Raw genomic sequence first — 20,885 nt, 5'->3', positions numbered from 1 at the left:
TTCATCAAATAAATGTTGAATCCTTCTTAAAATGCTCTTTCATATTTCATAAGAGCTTTCTCATTATCTCACTGAGGAATATTTAAAACATGAATCCCCACCTCAACCAGTACTGTAGTGTACAGTCCCTTTAACAACATGCGAAATTGTCTCAATGCGCTTCGTTAATAGAGCATCAACATAAGCATCGGCGTCCATTCGCAAAAACAACATCTTGCGAAAATGTCTGCGACCTCATCAATTGCGAAAATATCTGTACGCGAAAATAACAGCATATACAGTAACATAAAATAAGTAAAATAAGTAAAATGCTTCTGGTATTCTCAGTAGACACAGGCATTAAACTAGCAGGCAATAGGTCTACCGTCATTCACCCATTAAAACTGGGTAGACTCCAGAAAGCTGTCGTGGAGATAGGCACTCGTGTGTTACAGTCATGTCAGCAGGCAAAACAAGTTCCGAAATGAAGGAGGCTTCCAAATTCCTTTATGAGGACTTGGATAGGTGTGTTGTGTTTCAGGAAGACTCCAGCACAATCTGAGACCACATGGCACTTCTGACAAACACTGGTAGATCAACATGGCTTCAGAACACACTCTCTGGCTCTTGGGTTTTTGTTCTTTCTTCAATACTTCTTTCCCCAATCACATGAGGACGTGGAGTTTCCCGCTGGAGTTGCCACCAACGATCATGTCCCTGGTCGGGTGGAAGGCGTTGAGGGAGCAAACGGACGCAAGGAACTCGTGGGAGAAGTTGTGGAGGAGTTTTCCCTTGGTAGTGAAGACCTCGACCTGGTTGGGAGGAGAGAGAAAAAGAGATTGATATTAATAAATACATATTTATCTATTGATTAATTTTTTTTTTTACTTTCTCTGTATTCAGAAAGACAGAATGGCAGAAGATTAAATTCTAAAAGGAACCAAGAGAACACAGGGCATTAGTTTTAACCCGTGTATCGCAAGTTCATATTCTATGTACTCATGCAGGCTACAAAGGTATTATCTTAAATAGAATATAGCAAACTTGGGTTTGGGGGTGGGGCACTTTAAGTGCCTCTGAATGACAGCAATAGCTCACTTGAGCCTCAGGCTTAGGTGAGCTAAAAAGGGTATGTCATGTCATCGTGTCACAATTAACAAGTGCACATGAAACACACAGGTAAATGTGGAATAGCACTAAGCTGCAGAGAGTAATAGGAAATTTACGTGTCAAATTTCCCATCATAATTTAGTAGCAGAAAAGTGCCAGTTTGCATATCTCTGATTCAGGTAACCAAGTGTAATGTCTCCTCATTCTTAGTGAACTTTGTCATGTTGTTACAAAGGGAGGATGTATTCAACCCAAGTAACTCACCCGCCTGGGTTGGCACATGCTTCCCACGACGTACACATCTTCGCGCCTTGGATGCCACATTGCCTTGAAGGGACTCAGCCATCTGCCGGTGTGGTTGTTATGGCTATGGTGAGAAGATGATAATCATACCAAGAATCACAATCAGTCTGGTACAATGTATTAACATTCTGAGGAGCACAGGGGTACACAGCATTCATTCTTAAAAACCTAATGAATCCATAGAAGTGTTCCAATAATTATAAAACAAAATTTCATCCTTTTCCTTTGTAGTAGCGTGCTTATTCTCCTGTAAAACTGGTACAAAGATGCATATGGCAATCAAGACTGAGCTCACTAGATTTTTGACTTTTGCTATTCCCATTCAGGTGCCCTTATAATGCAAAACAAAAAGTTCATAAGCATGCAGTGCACGCTCTATTCAAATCTCATATCCAACTGGTACTTTGAATTGTTCAGTAGCACCTTCAGATGACTGTGGATAGGGCATACTTGTACTGCTTGTCTGCTTTTGCACAGGTGGATTACCAACCTGTCCATTCTTTGTCAACGTGCAAATGTAATGTTGTTTTTTGGAATCAAAGATTCTCCAAGAATTGCAGGTGGAACAGAGTAACTTTTATTGCCATGACTCCATCGCAACAACCACCTACCATTAAAATAATTCCCCTACAATGACTAACAATGATTAAAAGGGATGACAGACTTTTGGTTGACATGGGGCTTCAGGTTTCAACTGCTTTGCGAGATAATGAGAAAACATCCTATGAAATATGAAAGAGCATACAATTCTTTAGAGGAATTAAAGGTTGTTTGTTTGCTTTTTTCTTGTTGACAAAAATTGGTTTTGAAATGGCCGAGATATCCAAAAACAAAGTGGTCCTAATAAAAGATGGGACCCACTTTTTATTAGGACCACTTGTTTTACTTTGTTTTTGGATATCTCAGCCATTTCAAAACCAGCTCTTCAATAATTCTTGAGTGGTTTCTAAATATCACAGAAAAAAGTTACATTTTGAATCCCCCACTCATCCAAAACTGTAGCATCCCTTTAAACTTCCATCAAAATTTCTCAACTACAATGAGACAACTTCTACTGTAATGACACCATACCTGTAAGATAAAGATTTCATTTTTCTCACCTCTGCCATAGCACCCTCTTGGCACCCGTCAACTTCCCCTCCTTGGCACTCTCCGTCTCAAAGATGCTGAGAGGAAAAATAATTCACAGAGAAGCACAGGGGTACATTATCAAAATTTAAAAAAAGGATCATTATGAATGTAGCCAATAACAAGTGTGAATCAAGGTCATATGCCAAACGGTAAACACCAACAGTTTTGTAATGTCAGGTAATTGTGCACCTGCAATAGTGTTGTATCTGTACAGTGTATTATTGTACAGTGAACGAGGAGTCTTTCTATTTTTTTCTCTCCTGTTCTTTGTCACCATCTTTCATTATCTTTATCCCCTTCTTCTTTGTTTTTCTTTCTTAGCATCACCTGTGTAAATGACCGTGTATGTTTTGTTGTGTGAAATAGTTTGTTTTTGTTGTAGTTAAGTAAGTCGATAGTTGGTTGAAACTGTTTATTTATTTCTTTGTGCATGAAGCCACAATATTAAGCTCGGTTTAATACTGGGAATCCTCCTGTATGGTATTTTGACATTTTTTTTTCTTTTTTTTAATATGTCTCTGTTCTCTGTCACAATGATTTGCTTACCTTTCATGTGCAAAATCAGCCATGAATTATTATGAACCATGTGTATATTTCTGGAAGTGATTAATAGTTGATTATATTGTACCACACAGAAATAATAAAATGAAATGAAATGAAATGAATGAAATGAAATGCTATCAGAGTTTTTACATTACTGCAAAAAAGGCATGCACAAATGCGCACAATATTACAATGTATATCGAACCCTGTCTCTCAGAAGCTTTATAGCTTACACTCGCCCAGAAAGTAAGTCAAATAAAGTAGGGTCTACAGATGTTGAAATTGAAATGGGCTCTTGACAGATAAGGATGAAGTATGTTCTCTGTGTCATTGTATATTATACTCTTAACATTATCTATTATTGTCTCAAGACATCACTACAGCTTACAGTGACACAAATTCTAAAAGAGGCTTCAAGTATAAATGTACGAGTTTGAGGTTTCACTTCAAGGAAACTTAAAAGAAACTTAGAAAACAAAATAATACGTGAAATGATATGATAATATCTAATTTACCCAGGGTAGCCTCTTCTGGAGTAAGCAATACTCTTGTAGAACCATGTCATTATCATAACCCTAGTATTGCCAGGTACCCAGTTTTCAGCTGGGTTGAAAGGGATATCACAGGCTCAAAATCTCATCAAAAGATGTTATTAACACTTCAACATGTCCTAAATTCTGGACCTCTGATAAGTCAAACTGTTTTGTCCTTCATACTACAGTACTGCAACCAAAAGTGACATGGTATAACTATTTGCTAAATCAGCCAATTCCTAATAGTCCACCAGTAATGACTGATGTTAATCCATATCAGCAATCAACAAGTACCACATCAATAACAGAATCTAATAAATCTGTCCAGCTATTTAAACAAAATATATCCAGACACCGTACCTTATTTTGTCATCAAAAGATGTGGTGAGGATTTTGCTGCCTGTGATGGGTGAGAAGAACGCTGAACTGACGGACTTGCTGTGCGGCATCGACGCCACGGGCTTGTTAAGTCCCTTCTCCTTCAGGTTGCGGATATCCCACAGTGCTGCAGACCTGCCAAAGGAAATTGAGTGTAATATCAATTCCTGAAAAATATGCAACAATGTCTGAACTTCTTTTCTTGCAAGTTTTACGTTCTGTTCAAGTAAAGGCTTGTGCCTCTTTTTGCAAATCCACAATATTTTTCCAAGATTGTTTTTCTGCTCAAGTTAAAAATTGAATTCAGAAAGAGACAAATCGCACTTGAATGCAAAACATTACATGGTTGATTGCGAAATAAGTTTATAATAGTGGTGGGCTATAAATGGTTGATGTTTCAAAATCCTTAGGGTCCCTGCTTATTTGAAGCAGCTTATTGTACTGAGCATTTTGACATCTTTCAAAAAAAAAAAAAAAAAAAAATTGGTTGTTTAGAACTACACATACTACTTACTCCCTTATTGCTCTTAATAGCAGTAAAGGCTAACACAATGTAAGTATGATGTAACCTGTCTGAAGGTTGTGACAGAAACAGGCACATTTCATTGATACTTTGTCATGACTTCAAAATCATTGTACTTTATAGAGCAAGCATTTTAAAAGCACTCTTCATATGAATTCCAGAGGACTGATGGAAAACAGATACATAATGCCAATGCAGAAAATTTCAGGACTAAGTAATTGTTCGTACTCAGCTGGGTAAAATGAATTCACTTGCTTTTCATCTTACAGACTGAAAACACAAAAGGGTTAGTAAACAAGCAAAGAAAAAAAGTGAAAAATAAGGAAAATGTGCATGCTTTTATTCACACACAAGATTGTTCTATGAAATGCACAATTTCTACACCACAACAATTCTCACTTTTACAGTACACCGTATGCTGAACTGCAATTGTTTCCAGCCCAATAACAATGAAATGAAATACATAAGCACATGAGAAGTTGACAAATAACTACACTTACGCATCAGTTGACGCTGTGACAAAGTAGCTAGGCATGGTTGGGTGGACGGACACTGTTTTGGCATTCCTGGGGTGGACCATGTACACACTTTGAGCTTTGGTCCCACTGAAAAGAGACAAAATCACATGGCATGTTTACTTCTTGAAGGAGATCGGTATGTAGTCATGCATCATAGAACTCACAAAAGTACTTGCCCAGGTAAATTTTCAAGAAGGCCTGTAGCTGAACTTGGGGTTTCAGTATTTTCTTACAGATTTAACCTTTTGCTGTCTAAATACAAAGTTCGAAAAATTGGCATAGGGAATAAACAGTGTTTCTACCACAAAGTTGTAGACCAATCTCTCTTCTTCTTTTTTTTTTTGTGCCAACCAATTAGGTTCGGGAAAGTGTGCATTGAAGAATTGCACTTGGCATTGATACATTGAAATAACCATTCATCGCAATATGAAAGATTCAAACAAAGTGTATACCTGAGGATACTAAGCTCGTATCACAGTCCCACTGTAAAGCTAAAACTCTTTAGTAGATGAAAAAAATACTTGTAACCACACAGAAACTATGATGAGACGCAAGTTGGAAAAAAAAACAAACACAAACAAAAACAGAAAAAACCTGAATGCCAATCATACTATTTGGTTTCAAAATACCAGTAGGAAAATTCTTCATGTTAACTTTTCTAATTCTGTTGGTAGAAATTTCTTCTTCTTTTTTTAAAAAAAAAATCACATTTTAGTTTTTGGGATGAAGTTAAATGAAAACAAGACTGAAATATAACAATAATTATGAAGAATCAAGCAGCAGCTCTGCTGTTGATAATCTGTCTATTGGAGTCAATTCCTACCACAGGGGTGCCAAAATTCACACATCAATATCAAGGGAAATTTACAACGCTTTCAAGGAGAGACATGTGTGTTAAATGCATATCAACTGGTCAAAAAAAAAAAAAAAAAAAAAAAAAATATATATATATATATATATATATATACAGTTAAACTCGCCTAAGTCGACATCGCATATGTCGAATAATCGCGCAAGTCGATAATTTTAAAAAGTCCCGATTTTTCCCCATTGACTTACGTGTATTAATTCACTCATAAGTCGAATTTTTTAAGTCGAATACTCGCTTAAGTCGATGAAATTCCAAGAACACTTTCACGGAAAAACCATTGAATTCACTGTGCCTAAGTCGAATAAGATTTTATTGTGTAATAAATCACTGTCAAAATCACCAGACGCCAGTTTTTGTTTACATACAGTATATACCAAAAGAAACTGCGTAAATAAACATTAACGTTTCATTAACGCAAGCGGTTTCACCTGAATCGTTAGTAACGCAAACTAACGATCGGGAAAATTAACGTTTGTAGCAACGATGAGTAACGATCCCTAGCGCAAATTAACGATGTTTCGTTAACATTAACGATAGGTTACGCAAGAACTCACGCGAGATTTTGGTTTTGGAACGAGACCTGGTGAAAGGACGACGTAGCCCCTGCCAAGTGTAGCGATCTATGCCTTATATTTAGCGGAGTCTTTTCGCGAATCGAATCACGATTTCGCGAATGGTTAATTTGCGACCGGGGTCACCAAAAACGCACGCCGGGCCACCAAAAAAAGCCGAATGTTTGCCTTCAGTTTTGGAAATGAAGCGGTAACAATCGGTTCCATAAGATGCTGAATAAATGTCAGATGTTTGCTCTTTTAATTTTGGAAATGAATAACGGTAATATTCGATTCCGTATAATACTAAAATAAATGTCGGATGTTTGCTTATACTTTTGGAATGTCAGGGATTTGATTTTGCGTTCGGAAATGAATAAGGATAAAAAAGTACCCGGAAGATGCTGAAATAAATGTCGAATGTTTGCTTTGACGTTCGGATATGAAAAATAATGATATTCAACTCCATACGATCATAAAATAAATGCCGGATGTTTACTTTTACGTTCGAAAGTAAATAACAATTACAATCAGCTCCGGAAGATGCTAAAGTAAATGTCGAATCATCCCTTTGACGTTCGGAAATGAATAACAATGATAATCAACTTCGTACGATGATGAAATAAATGTCGGATGTTTACTTTTACGTTCGAAAGTAAATAACATTAACATTCAGCTCCGGAAGATGCTAAAGTAAATGTCGAATTATCCCTTTGACGTTCGGAAATGAATAACAATAATAATGAACTTCGTACGACGATGAGATAAATGTCGGGTGTTTGCTTTTACTTTCGAAAGTAAATAGCAATAACATTCGGCTCCAGAAGATGCTAAAATAAATGTCAGATGATTGTTTTTACGTTCGGAAGTGAATAGCAGTAATATTCTCCATACGATGCTAAATAACACTGTCGGATGTTTGCTTTTATATTTCGAAATGAATAACAGTAGCATTTAGCTGCGTTTGATGGTAAAGTTAATGTTTGATATTTGCTTTAACGTTCGGAAATGAATAACAATAGTATTCAACTCCGTCCGATGATAAAATGAATGTCTTATGTTTGCTTTTATGTTCGAAAGTAAATAGCAATAACATTCAGCTCCGGAAGATGCTAAAATAAACGTTGAATGTTTGCTTTGGCGTTCGGAAATGAATAACTATAGTATTCAACTCAGTACGATGATGAAATAATTGCCGAAAGTTCGCTTTTACGTTCGAAAGTAAATAGCATGTAACATTCGACTCCTGAAGATGCCAAAATAAATGTCAGATGATTCATTTCACTTTCGGAAGTGGACAGCAGTAACATTCGGCTCATATTAATGATCGTTACCGATGTGTTGGCTCAGTGAGTAGAGCGGCTGCCCTCACAATCGGGAGGTCGTGGGTTCAAACCCCGGCCGCGTCATACCAAAAGACGTTAAAAGATGGGAGTTGCTGCTGCCTTGTTTGCCGTTCAACAGTTGAAAAGGTTAGAGCAACGTCGATCTGGCGCTGCTCAGTGGCTGCCGGGCCCACGATCAATTGGGCAAAATGAATTTCCATTCTTGGACAATAAAATTTGGAGTTTATATCCAAACAATTATTATTATTATTATCATTACGATCATAAAATAAATGTCGGGTGTTTGCTTTTGAATTTGGAGATCGAATAACGGTAATATTTTGCTCCGTACGATGCTAAAATAAGTAACAGATTGTTTCTTTTACATTTGGAAATGATTAACGGTATCAATCGGCTCATTTAGATGATGAAATAAAAAGCGGATGTTTGCTTTCACGTTCGGAAATGAATAAGGATGATATTCAGCTCCGTAAGAACCTAGAATGAATGTCGGTTGCTTGTTTTTACATTTGAAAATGATTAACGGCAACATTCGGCTCCGGAAGGTGTTAAAATACTTGTAAATGGTGGATGATTGCTTTTACAATCAGAAATAAATAACGGTAACTTTCGGACCGAACGTAGGACCGATTTAGTTTTGCTTGTTTTTTTTTTTTGTGTGTTTTTTTTTTCGGGCCACCAAAAAATAAAAATCAATCATTTTGGGGCCACCAAAATAAAAGTTAGTGTGGAGCCCTGGCCTGCATCAATGTGGATAAAGTGTCTTGCTGAAGGGCAAATATCGGGCACACCGCTCCAGCTCTCGGCTCCAGAGTAGACAACATACATGTACATATTGTACGTGTGGTGTAACTTTAAGTCGATTTTTTTCGACTTACGTACAAGTCGAAACTCGCCTAAGTCGATGTGTTTTGCTCAGTCCCGAGAAGATCGACTTATGCGAGTTTAACTGTATATATATATATATATATATATATATGAAGGGTTTGTTTGCAAAAACCGATAAGTCCATTTTTTGAAGATTTTAAAGTACGATCTCTGTCATAAAGTACAAAATAATACCTTTTAAATGATATATCGGGCACTACATATAAAGGTATATTTTTGAAGTTATGGTCAAAAGAAGCAAAAATTTTCTTATTATTCTCTTTATTTTTCTTGACCTTTAATCGCAAATATCTCCATTTGGCAAATATGGACATCGGTTTTTGCAAACAAACTCTTCATATATATATATATATATATATATATATATACAATGTTTATGAATAAACCTGTAGAGGATGGGCTGATTTTGCTACAACATATATTTCCATTAGACATTTGCCCGAGTACACTTGGTACTCACCTTACAATGGGTCTACATCCAAATCAGCAAAGTTTTTGACAATCTCTTATCAGGAAATAAAGTAACAAAATCATATTCAATTTTTCAGGAAGAGTCTTACAGAATCAAAGAGTCTGGGTATTCTCGGTAACCACAGGGATATCACCCATGTGAGCAGCATTGTGGTATTCCAAGGGCTGACTAGCTGTATTTTTGGTGGAAAAAGAGTATCTTTACCTTTCTTGCAACAAATATGTGTAATAATACAATTTGTGAAAAACTGTATTTTCCATGAAGCCTGCAGTATTTTTTTTTTTGTTTTTTTGGGGGGCAAAACAATACCAAATACAGTGCACAGTAACTCCTGTCATAAAAAACTCAGTTATAACAAAATTCTTGTTACAACGAAGTAAAAATCAAGGTCCTAAATTTGTCATCTATATGTCTTTGAATGTATATTTTACTGTTCGACTACAAGAAATTTAAATACAGCGAAAAGTGACTGCCATTCCCGGGGACATTTTTGTAACGAAAGTGCACTGAACTGCAGAAGAAAGTGATAGTTGGCGTCTCTGCTAGCATACCGTGATCGAGGGTCAATGACCGCCACATGGCCCGTTCCTTCATTCTGTGTGACCAGGAGAGATCTGGCATCACTGGACAAGAAATCAAAGTACGACGTCCACGTATCCTCATCCTCAGTGGCATACACCTATGGTGCATATAGAGCAAGCAATAAATTATGTTTGTGTCAATCATTCATTTTGCAGTATTTTTTACCACTGCTAATTAGGCTAATGTTACTTGAAAGAGCAATCACGAAATGAAAGTTGTCTCCAATTTTGTGAAAAATCAAAAAGGGGAATAATATTGAAAAAGAAAGGATTGCAGTAACATCATGAGTAGATTATGAAGTCCTTGAAAGGACTTTTTATTCCTCTTTTTTATTGTAATTTTTGCAAAAGATGACCACAGAAAGAGGAGAGTGGAGGGGAGGCAAATAGTCATAGTTGAAGGGCAGCAGTTAGCTGGAAGTTGGGCATGCACTACTGGATACATAGGAAAATAAGATGTAAAGTTAGTTGTTTAGGAATAATAGAGTGAGATGCAGGAGGTCTTTGGGAGGGGAAAGATGAACCAGAAAGGAGGGAGGATGGGGGGGGGGGGGGGTGAAGGAGAAGGTTGGAGAATCAAAGAGATAAGGGATAGAAGTGAAAGACATTTCAAATTTGGGATGACATGTCATGAAACGATGTGAGAAAAATGTATCATTTCTCTTGACTTAACCCTATATTAACTGGGGGGGGGGGGTCAAATTGACCCCCCTCGACATTTCGCATCGTGATTCCGCAATGCGCAAAGATTTGCCGCGTCGTGTCATGACTTTTTTCACTGAAGTTTCCCGCATATTTTGAGACCAAATTTGCGACGTCCGGGTACACCGTTCTGAAGTTACGTAATGTTTTACATATGCATGTCGACCCGAAAACAGCTCAAATTCATGATATCGTGTGCAAATCCAATACAAATTGTTTTTTTTCTTTGATTAAATTGATATAAATTAGATTATTTGAACTTTTAATCATAGAAATTAATCACTTCTAATGTAGATAAGCTTGAAAAAGTCCCTGCAACAAATTTTGGCCAAAAAACAATAGAAAACAAAAGGTTGAAAAAACGATAAAATACCTAAGAAATTAACAAAACAATAAAAAACAAAAGAAATTGATTTTGATTGTGCTACTTTTTTACAGGAATTGTTTGATGTGTCTTGCGGAATTCTGACACAAAACTTTAGCAATTCTTCAGCCTTTTTGAGAGAGTTACAAGTGAAACTATAATTTCATGCATAAATTTGCATAATTAATCTATTAAAAATAGAAAATCAATATATTTCTATTGTATGAACATGTAATCTTGTAGATGATATCTGGCTCTATGTTCAGGCAAAATTTTGCGGCGATCGCGTGATCGGCGGCCGAGATCTGAAGGGGGGATCAAATTGCCCCCCCCCCCCCCCCAGTAAAAACTTGGTCTCAAATAGCCCAGTTAAAATAGGGTTAAATCATCCACAAAATTATTTTAAAGTCTTGATGCACACACACACACACAAATCTCTCTCCCTCATGAAGAAGTTAGCCATACTTACTATCTACAGCCCTGATACACTCAAGGAATTAACGTCGTAGCCTCTTCTACATGAGAAAGGCAAATATGTGTTCCTTTTTTAGAATGAGAAAATCCATTAGTGTTTTGAGCTCACCTCATCAAACACCATCTTCTGTAGATCACCACATCTCACGGTCCCATCATAAGACACGGAGTACAGCTTGTTAGCATTGTTTGGATCAAACCGCAAGGTGTTGACAGGTCTGGCGTGGGGCTCGAATAGAAACACACCATCCTGCCCCTGAGTGGAGTTCTAGCATATCAACAGGAACAAAAAAATATTAGAGATTACAACTTTTTTGCTCCAAAGTACATTACAAAATCTTTTCTACATACGTAGTAAACAAAGAGCTGATAAAATACCTGGTGATTTTTGCTATTCCAATTCCTTTGCTTGTTAGTTTGCTGTATATTGTTTTTGTTTTTGTTTTTTTCAAACAATTTGGACAGAAGTCTATCTAGTTACATATGTGACCCGCTACAACAAAAGGATCCTAAAGTCGCTGATAGCTGAGCCGAGAAAATCGAGTTTGAAGTCACATCATCAAAATTGGTCAAAACAATCGGATTTATGTTTTTGGCATAATTTTGTAGTTACATCATCTGCCATAATTTCAAAGCTAAGTGATCAAAGGAAAGGTAAGAAATCAGCGTTTTTCTGGGCCATGATATTCCGACTTTCAACGTAACAGAATCGTGTCCGAAGATTTGGATTTAGCGCGGCAGCTGGACTTCGCCCCTAGCAAGGAGGGAGTGATCTTATTGGTCAGTGCGTGGCATCCTGATTACTGATTGGTGGTGTGTAGACCGCTGGCGCTAAGCTTGAATGAACATCACGGAGGTCGCTAGGAGCATACCTTCTATTGTTAAGCGGTGAAAACTGTCTCGCCTCCCCTTGATCATGATAGCGTCGCAAGGAAAACTTTGAAGGTGATTTTCTATAAACTCTGATTTCCGCCACCACTGGACATGTGCTATTAAAATCATTGATGTCTCCGTAACCGAATACTTTTATGAGTTGTTCTATATATGAATTAAAGTAGAAGAGGAAGGGAATAATGTCTTGCCATTTTCAGAAAATTGTCCTCCCTGACTTTCGGATCCTTTTGTTGTAGCGGGTCACAAATTATTTTCTATGACAATATGCCAGCGTTAATCACAAAACCCACATACATCTAGGTAGTTTAATTGCACAGTGGCGATAATTGCACCTTGGTTACTATGGGAATGGTTTGGTCATATTCAGAGCTGATAGGTTAGTTTCTGCTTGGCTGGCATCGTGCAACTGCAAGTTACAGAAGCTTACAATAAGTGTCAACTTTTCTGTTGGAGTAACATGATAAATTGTGCCAAAATTGTGTGTATTTACTCACCACATCCCAAACACCAATCTTCCCCCACTTGTCCCCAGCGCAAACGATGGTTTTCTCACACGTCGGGTGCACAGCAACGGAGAAAATGCGCTCCGGAACCACTTTGGCAAGGTATGTTTCTTTCATCGTCATCTTCTGGAGTCGTTTGGCAAATCTGTATGGAGAAATGTTTAGGAAGCACGGTTTTCATTTATACTTACAGAGTAGGTCAGGAGAATAACTCTGTAGAGTTCTAAAAACCACATGTCCATGGTTTGGTACTATTCACTGTAACTCTAACTACAATGTATGAATTATTTCTAGTTTCATAGGGCAGAAGGAAAAAAACAAAAAGAACAAAACCAATCATCCACTTGAACCCTTTGCTGGTCATGTGCAAGGGTTTGTTTCGAAAGAGGAATTTTCAAAAATCCTTTTAATTTTTCCGTTATTGACTCTTCACCTGGCAACATCTGTAAGTATGATTGAATGTCTATTTCTCTCTCAAATTGGTAATATTAATGTTAGTCATTTCTTTCTTATTCTGTGCAGAGTTAATGTACATTGTAGCTGATTAGTCCCATTTTATCTTTCTTCCTCATAAGACATTGGGTAAGATTGGGAGGAGCCAATTCAATGAAAACAAAATAATTTATGTAGCACAATAATCATTTCCTGGTATTTAATGAATGGAAATGTTGGATAGGGGTTTCTTAAGACAAGTCAAGCACACTTGGAAGATCTCTCAATGATATATTACGATTCATCACCCTTTTTTACATCATAAACAGGTTTAACCAGTTGAGGACGAGCTGATTTTTCTATATTACATGTATTCCTCATAGACACCTGCCTGAGTATACTTGGGACTAGTCTTCAGTAGGTTAATGTAAGCTTTGCTGAAAGACATGTTCACCTTTCCAAGTCATCTGCATCAACTTTCAGAGCTGCCTTTGAGCCTTTGGCGAGGCGTGCGAGTCCCTTGACAAAGTCAACTCCCTCGTCGTTCCTGTCTTCCTTTTTCACGTTGGTTGCTTCCATCTTGATGGGACCGGACGGTTTCCTTTCCTATGTGAGCGACATAAAGGGTGATAAAGTGAACACCAGGATCAAGTCAAGGGTTTGATTGCAAAAGGAGTTATCTCCATCTTTGTCAATTTGAGATATTTGTAATTAAAGCTGCTTAAAAAAACAAAAAACAGAGAAAATAAAAAATGTAGGATATGTTTCATCACAACTTCACAAATAACACAAACCTTCTGACAAAACAAAGCGACTTCTCAAATAAACCATTTTGTTACAACATTGCTTGAAATAAGATAAAATCTCTCGGAAAATGAAGTGTATATTCCACAGACGTACACGCAAGCATGGGGACAGTTTTGAAGGAGCACTCGGTTTGAGCATGTACGTACATTATATCACATGTTTTCTTGATCGCTTTCTTTCGACTTTACTGCTACTCACGTGCTGCGAGGGCTGGGGCAGATAGAGTGAGTACAGCGGCGGCTCCTTGAACTTCTCTGGAAGCTGCGATCCCTCCGGGCTCTTGTTCTGCAGGCGCAGCGAGGGCGCCCTCCGAGGGAGGATCTCTGGTGCCCTCTTACTACACACACAGAAAGGTGGAGGAAAGAAAGAAGTTTTTAGACTGTCCCCACTGTACAGAAGGAAAAAGAAGCCGAAGACGAAAAAAGGAGACATACCCAAACAAACTACACATACACAAAGAGAAGCAATCGAAATTTGAACCTGCTCCATTGTAACATTTTGGGACTTTCCACTGACAGATGGAGTGATAGCTTGTTATGTGGTGAAGTTATGTACAAGGGTCCATTTCATAAAGGAATGAATTCAAAGCAACAATCCCTTGAATACATAGCTATTTTGGGATGTTGATACACTGGGAATAATAAGGGTCCTAAACTGTATACCATAGAAAATGGCTTCCTAGTTAATCTAACTTGCACATTATAGTTACAGCTACACAATAATACATGTCTTGAAAAAGACTGGAATTGTTAATGCTTCTGGACAATACAACTGTCATAATCTGTTTCTTTTCTTCTTCTTTTTTTAGGCAGTGGTGGATACATGTATTGCTTGACTGCTTTCACGCAGGTGGATTACAAATCTGTCCATTCTGTGTCACCGTGCAAAAAGAATCTTGTTTTGGGGCATTAAAGGTTTTCAGAGCGTTGCGGGAGGAACAGGTTAACAAAAAACAAATAGAGAAAAAACTTTGTAGTTGGCAAAGCTGATTATGAAACATACGTCTTGAGTCCTCTTGTGGGGAGCTTCTGCTGTTTTTGAGCTGCAGGTGACAGAGCAGTGAGGTTCTCCTTGGCCTGCAAATAGGAGATCAAGTGAGCAATAACGGCATTTGTTTGAAAATGACAGTTTCTTTTCTTTGACTGTGCTCTGGTAATTCATAAAACAAAGAGAGAACAGAGCAAAAGTCACTGTGATAGTACATTTGACCTGTCTTTCAGAGAACAGTTGTTGATTTCAATATTTTCTTCAAAATTAATCAAGGTAACAAAATTGTGAGAAATTTTCCAGTTGAAAGCACTGCAATACTGAATTTCTGCGATGTATATGCATAATTTGTAGAGCTATATTTTTGTCATAATGTAATCATAGGTATTTTGCTGTGCTTTCACTAAAAATAATGGAAAAAGTGTTTCCAAAATTGTTCAATCATTTTAGCAGTTGTCTCTGTGCACATCAGTTTTCTTTAATACAGAGAACAATGTTTGGTTGTTGTTGTTGTTGGGTTTTTTTTTTTTTTTTTTTTTGACACCAGCAAGCATACATGCAAGAGAGAGAGAGAGAAAAAAAAAAGAAGAACAATTTAGCACTTCATTCAAGTCACTACTTGAGTGGGTCAATAACTTTTGCTTCTGAAGCTTACCTATGGAATCTATGCATCTTTTTTATGTCTCTTTTCTTTTCTCTTTTCTTTTCTCTTTTTAAACATCAAACATCTTTCAAGGTGTTTCAAGCACTGTATTCTTTTTTCTTCTTGGAACTTCATCAAAATATACTGTTGACAACTGATGAAAAGTTAACAGGTCTACTTAAAAACAGACTCCCACAAATCATATGAAAGCAAGAAACTACTCAAATACCAACTGACTCACCTGAAATATATCCAGGGAAGCGAAGAACTCTGCATTCTTTGAGATGTTTGCTAGACGCCTGCGCTCATACTCAGAAAGACCACTTGTGTTAGTGTCCTCCTCCACTTCAATCTGGGCAACAGGAAAGTGAAGTACTGTTATTGTTACTGAGAAAACAAAAACTGCACTGTCCGATTTCTTAGAGCAAGTAGGCTTCTATGAACACAGAAAAAAGGGGCATCTATGGTTAGTATTGCTTTCTACTATATTGTTAACATTATGATTAAAAATAATGACGACACAGAAGACACACACTGTTTGTTTGTTTTTTTGGCCCTTCTTTATAAATACAAGCTGTACTTTCTGAGGGTATCAAATAATTTCATATTGGCCAATCATAGCAATTGGTTAATGATGATTTGTATACGTAGAATATTACCTGCGCTCAAAGTGAAAGGTAAAAAAGTGCAAGGTAACATCATTTAGCAACTTAAGCTCCCCCTTTAAAATTTTCATCATCTAGGATGCATCATCAACACTACAGGGTTATATGATGAGGACCTTCATGTCTCTAAAACATTCATCAATACCAACAGTGTCATTGAAAAGGAAGAACCCTGGAAACAAGCCTTCCTTTGGACACCGTAACCTCTGAATATTTTTAAAAACACAGCACAATTTCATCTGTTCTTTCCCAAACCAAGGTGGTTTTCGAGAGATCCACTTACTTTTGGATGCTCCTCACCCTCCTCTTCTTCTTCCTCGACCTCCTCTTTCTTCACCACCTTTTTCGAATTTTCCTTCTCTGCACGGAGTGTGTTCACTTGCTTTGAAATCCTGGTGGAGCGTCTGGCATTGACGGTGGGGAGGGGTTTGACATCCATTTCGCTGGTCCCCTGTTCCTTTTTCACTCCCTATTGATAAGGCAGATACGATGAAAACACCATCTTTCCCTTGCGCTCAAAGCATAAGATCTCGATCTATTCATGGACAATATAGAATCATATAGAGTTCTACCAGACTCCTCCACATAGCACCATCAGACTACCAGTAGCTTAATGAAAAATGTCTTGTTTAAAGGTCAACACTGCACTGGTGCATGTATCATATTTTATGTGAAGACTAGTACAGGCCTAGTAGAACAATTTACAGCAGACCGAACGCGGTTAGGCTGAACCCAGGCCAGGATCAAGGATAGGCCCTTATTTAGCTAAGCGATATTTAGACCCCCTCTATATATATTAAATTTTGAAATAGCGTCAAATACTATCTATCCCCACTCTAATCTAATTTGAGTAGGTTGGTTACAAAAATCTCAAAACAGAAATTGTTAATTAATTGAAGTTGCAACTTCTACGACTACGTGGATAACGATACTCAGCAACGTCCAAAACTGGATATTGATACACAGTGCAAACCTCTGCACACACACATGTTCTTTTACATGATGTGTGTGTGATTTTAGTCCCTGAATTTATGCGAATGTTTCTGGATATTAATTGAAACTGACCCGAGCTAAACTGAAATGAACAGACAACTCAGCAGCTTGTTACGCATCGTCGCATGCACGTCACTGCACAGCTAAGCCGACTTACCCGCCGTCTTTTCGGGGGCGATGACGATGATGCCTCCTCCGGCGCTTGATTCAGCAATCGCTTCGACCGTGAATTCGCTGGTGGTGCCATATCGATATCGGAGACCTTATAAAATGATTTGATTCCCAACATCGGAATTCTTGGTGTAAACATACAACAAAGAGTGAGGAAAAGTTCTCCGAAGGATGTCAGTCTGTAACGGTTACGTGTACAAGGTGAACAGTCATTCGATCTCACAGCTGATCACGCTCAACGCAATGTAACGTTGTATACCGCATACAGCGTGCGTAATATGATGCAGCGCACTGAGAAGCATGCTCAATTTGGTTGTTTACCAAAGAGATTATACCTATAGAGTAAGTAGTCGCCATACGCGTGCGTACAAATAGTGCGTCCAAAATTGAAGAGGGAGCGCACACTCAGCTCCTGGCACTGGATCTAAGTCTACGTTCAAGTCATATCTTCTCATATCATATGTGGAATGATATGTTATTCTTCATTACACATTTTCATTTTCAAAATCACAATGTGGTTAATTGTTTAAATATTAGTTTCTACGATGATATCATAATCATTTGAACCATTTGGTAGAATCCCAACCTTTTTGTTATTCGCAAAATAAACAGTGGGAACTTGGGTGTAGACTAGACAGTACTTGAGCATTATGACGTTTGTTTTGCGTACATTCCCACTCACGCCATAAACTCAAACAACATCAGCACCATTATGACGCTTCAACATGACCATTGTGACGTCACAATAAAACAACGCAAGGTCACTGCGCCGAATATTCAAGTCGAGCGCGCATTACACAGTGCGCTGCCACCTACTGATTAATAACTGTACAGGATCCGTGCAATGGCGGCTCCCACAACGCAAAATGGCAGCTCCCTCGTGCGGCTGCCTCCCCACTGGACTACGCCCTCTTGTGGTATAATCTCTTTGTTGTTTACATAAATAGCGCGCGCTGTGTGTTACGAAACCAGCAACCTCGTCTCAAAGAATGTGTGCACTGCACGGAGCTGTTCCACACGACCCACGAGTTGTGCGCCAGTCAAGTTCCTGATAGTCAACCTCATATACAGGAAACTTTTAACTGCTGGAAATTCAGTTTTCGGTTTTGCATGGTCATTCATTCCTTTTCTTTAATTTCACCGTTGTCATCATCAATATCATCTTCATCTACATCATTTTGTATCGATAAGATTGATATACTAAATTCGAAATCACTAACTTGAGTTGAATTGTTTTGTTTTATGATACTAGTACAGTTTTGTACTTGCACAACAAAATTCGAATGACACTAAATTCGAAATCACTAATGAGTTGATTTGCTTTGTTTTATGATACTTGCACAACAATGAATATTCATGTAAAAGTGTACGTCATTGTAACCACCGCATTGATAAATAGATGTGAAAAAAAAAAATGGTTATTGTCCAATCATTGCTCAGGGGGTGTGGTGTGATGTGATAAAAGTATGCCAGACCAAGGGGGTGTAATGTGACGTGACAAGTTAGTCAGAGTGTGCAAGCCAGACCCAGATGTTGTTGTTGTTGTTGTTGGTGGTGGTGGTGGTGGTGTATTTGGGGGTAATGGTGCTTGAGGGTCGGGAAGGGGGGTGGGGGGGGGGGCAAGAATATCTTTAATAATTATATAGAGGGTTGGGGCACTTTGAAGAGGTGCAGAAGGTTCCAGATTTTTGTTGTTGTTAATGTTGTTGTTGGCGGTGGGGGGGGGGGAGAACTTTCCCTTACGAAAAAGTCCTGTGGTACTCCTGTGGTAATTACCACAGGACGGTACCACAGGACAGTACCACAGGAAAGTACCACAGGAAAGTACCACAGGACAGTACCACAGGACAGTACCACAGGAATTGTCCTGTGGTATTTTGGGACATACCACAGGACAGTACCACAGGAATTCCTGTGGTATTTTGGGACGTACCACAGGGCAGTACCACAGGAAAGTACCACAGGACCGGTACCACAGAACAGTACCACAGGACAGTACCACAGGAATTCTTGTGGTATTTTGGGACGTACCACAGGGCAGTACCACAGGAATTCCTGTGGTATTTTGGGACGTACCACAGGGCAGTACCACAGGACTAGTACCACAGAACAGTACCACAGGAACTGTCCTGTGGTATTTTGGGACAGTACCACAGGACAGCACCACAGGTCGATCATTACCATACAGCATTACCACAGGGCAGTACCACACAACATTTCCATGGTACCACAGGAGAGTACCACACAGGATAGATCGAAAAAAAAATCTGGGAGATTTTTAGCCACATTTCAAGGAATATTCCTGATAGGTGAGTGATGGATTTTAGGACAAACATGGCCCTACTTAATAACCTGTCCTACTCCTAACATATAACCTCAAACGAGAGTCTAATGGCCAAGTGCCAATCTAATCCTATAATAGATCTATATAGTCATATTCTATTCCTAGGTAGCCATCGACCCTATCAGTACATATATATATGGCCGTCTATCCGTAAAGCATTAAGGCATGGTTACTAACTCGATTATACTTTATTATCAAGATATGAAATTACACTTTCATAACAATATCTATGATATTGGGAATAACATAACATAATTAGACAATCTTTCATAAAGTTCAAAGTAAGTTCCATCATTAATACTTTGACTTTTTAAGTCATATATGTATTTTCTAAAATCTAGAGTGCTTTTTATGAATATCATGAGCTATGTAAAAATTTGTACCACAGGAGTACCACAGGAGTACCACAGGAGTACCACAGAAGTCCTTATGAAATTTCTCATGCTTTACATCAGCACTTTCACTAAATAGGTAATACTGTAGGAGTATAGGACAGGATAAGTAATGGCAAATCAATTGTTATAATTCACAGCATAACTCATCTATCAATTAATTGAGGAATATTAATATGTGCTTTTTTGTTTGTATTTTTGTTATAAATTTCAGTTGATTCTGCCTTACAATTTTCCTGTGTGGTACTCCTGTGTGGCACTGCTGTTTGATATTCTCCTGATGTGATAGTCCTCTGGTATAAAATGTTAAGAAAAAAAAAAAGAATATCCTGTAGCATTTTTCTGTGGTACTTACCAATTTAATTTGCTGTGTGGTACTTGGGTGTGGAATAGCACCATATTATGATTTTCATGTGGGATTTTGGACAGTTCCTGTGGTACTCTCCTGTGGTATACATCGAAAATTACCACAGGAATTCCTGTCGTACTGTCCTTCGGTACGTCCCAAAATTCCACAGGACAATTCGTGTGGTACTTTCCTGTGGTACGTCCCAAAATACCACAGGACAAGTCATGTGGTACTGTCCTGTGGTACTATCCTGTGGTACTATCCTGTGGTACTTTCCTGTGGTATTGTCCTGTGGTACTGCCCTGTGGTACTGTCCTGTGGTATGTCCCAAAATACCACAGGACAAGTCGTGTGGTACTGTCCTGTGGTACTATCCTCCGGTACTGTCCTGTGGTACGTCCCAAAATACCACAGGACAAGTCGTGTGGTACTGTCCTG

The 20,885-nt window shown here is 38.2% G+C and overlaps 1 protein-coding gene across 1 annotated transcript; it reads right to left on the bottom strand.

The window, feature by feature from the left end:
- Window positions 1–463: 463 nt before the first annotated feature.
- LOC140226311 (WD repeat-containing protein 76-like) lies at window positions 464–17,562 on the bottom strand. Its single transcript, XM_072306805.1, has 14 exons — window positions 17,349–17,562; window positions 16,482–16,667; window positions 15,775–15,885; window positions 14,906–14,979; window positions 14,102–14,240; window positions 13,551–13,702; window positions 12,656–12,809; window positions 11,377–11,535; window positions 9,698–9,825; window positions 5,001–5,105; window positions 3,960–4,112; window positions 2,493–2,558; window positions 1,354–1,456; window positions 464–791 (listed from the first exon to the last, which is right to left on the bottom strand). The coding sequence occupies exons 1-14, from the start codon at window positions 17,499–17,501 to the stop codon at window positions 645–647; spliced, it is 1,830 nt and encodes a 609-aa protein (XP_072162906.1). The 5' UTR covers window positions 17,502–17,562; the 3' UTR covers window positions 464–644.
- Between the last annotated feature and the right edge of the window lie 3,323 nt (window positions 17,563–20,885).

This window comes from Diadema setosum, chromosome 3 (assembly GCF_964275005.1).
Source record: "Diadema setosum chromosome 3, eeDiaSeto1, whole genome shotgun sequence".
Classification (NCBI taxonomy): Eukaryota; Metazoa; Echinodermata; class Echinoidea; order Diadematoida; family Diadematidae; genus Diadema; species Diadema setosum.
Note: the sequence above shows the minus strand (reverse complement) of the source record. Positions and strands in the feature narration are given on the sequence as shown.

Bases quoted from the DNA above. Each gene is read 5' to 3' on its own strand.
- LOC140226311 (XM_072306805.1), bottom strand. From the start codon at position 17,501: ATGTTTACACCAAGAATTCCGATGTTGGGAATCAAATCATTTTATAAG. The intron at 14,241-14,905 runs GTATGTTTCATA...CTGTGTGTGTAG, and splicing joins CCCACAAGAGGACTCAAGAC to TAAGAGGGCACCAGAGATCC. The intron at 4,113-5,000 runs GTAAGTGTAGTT...TTCCTTTGGCAG, and splicing joins GTCACAGCGTCAACTGATGC to GTCTGCAGCACTGTGGGATA.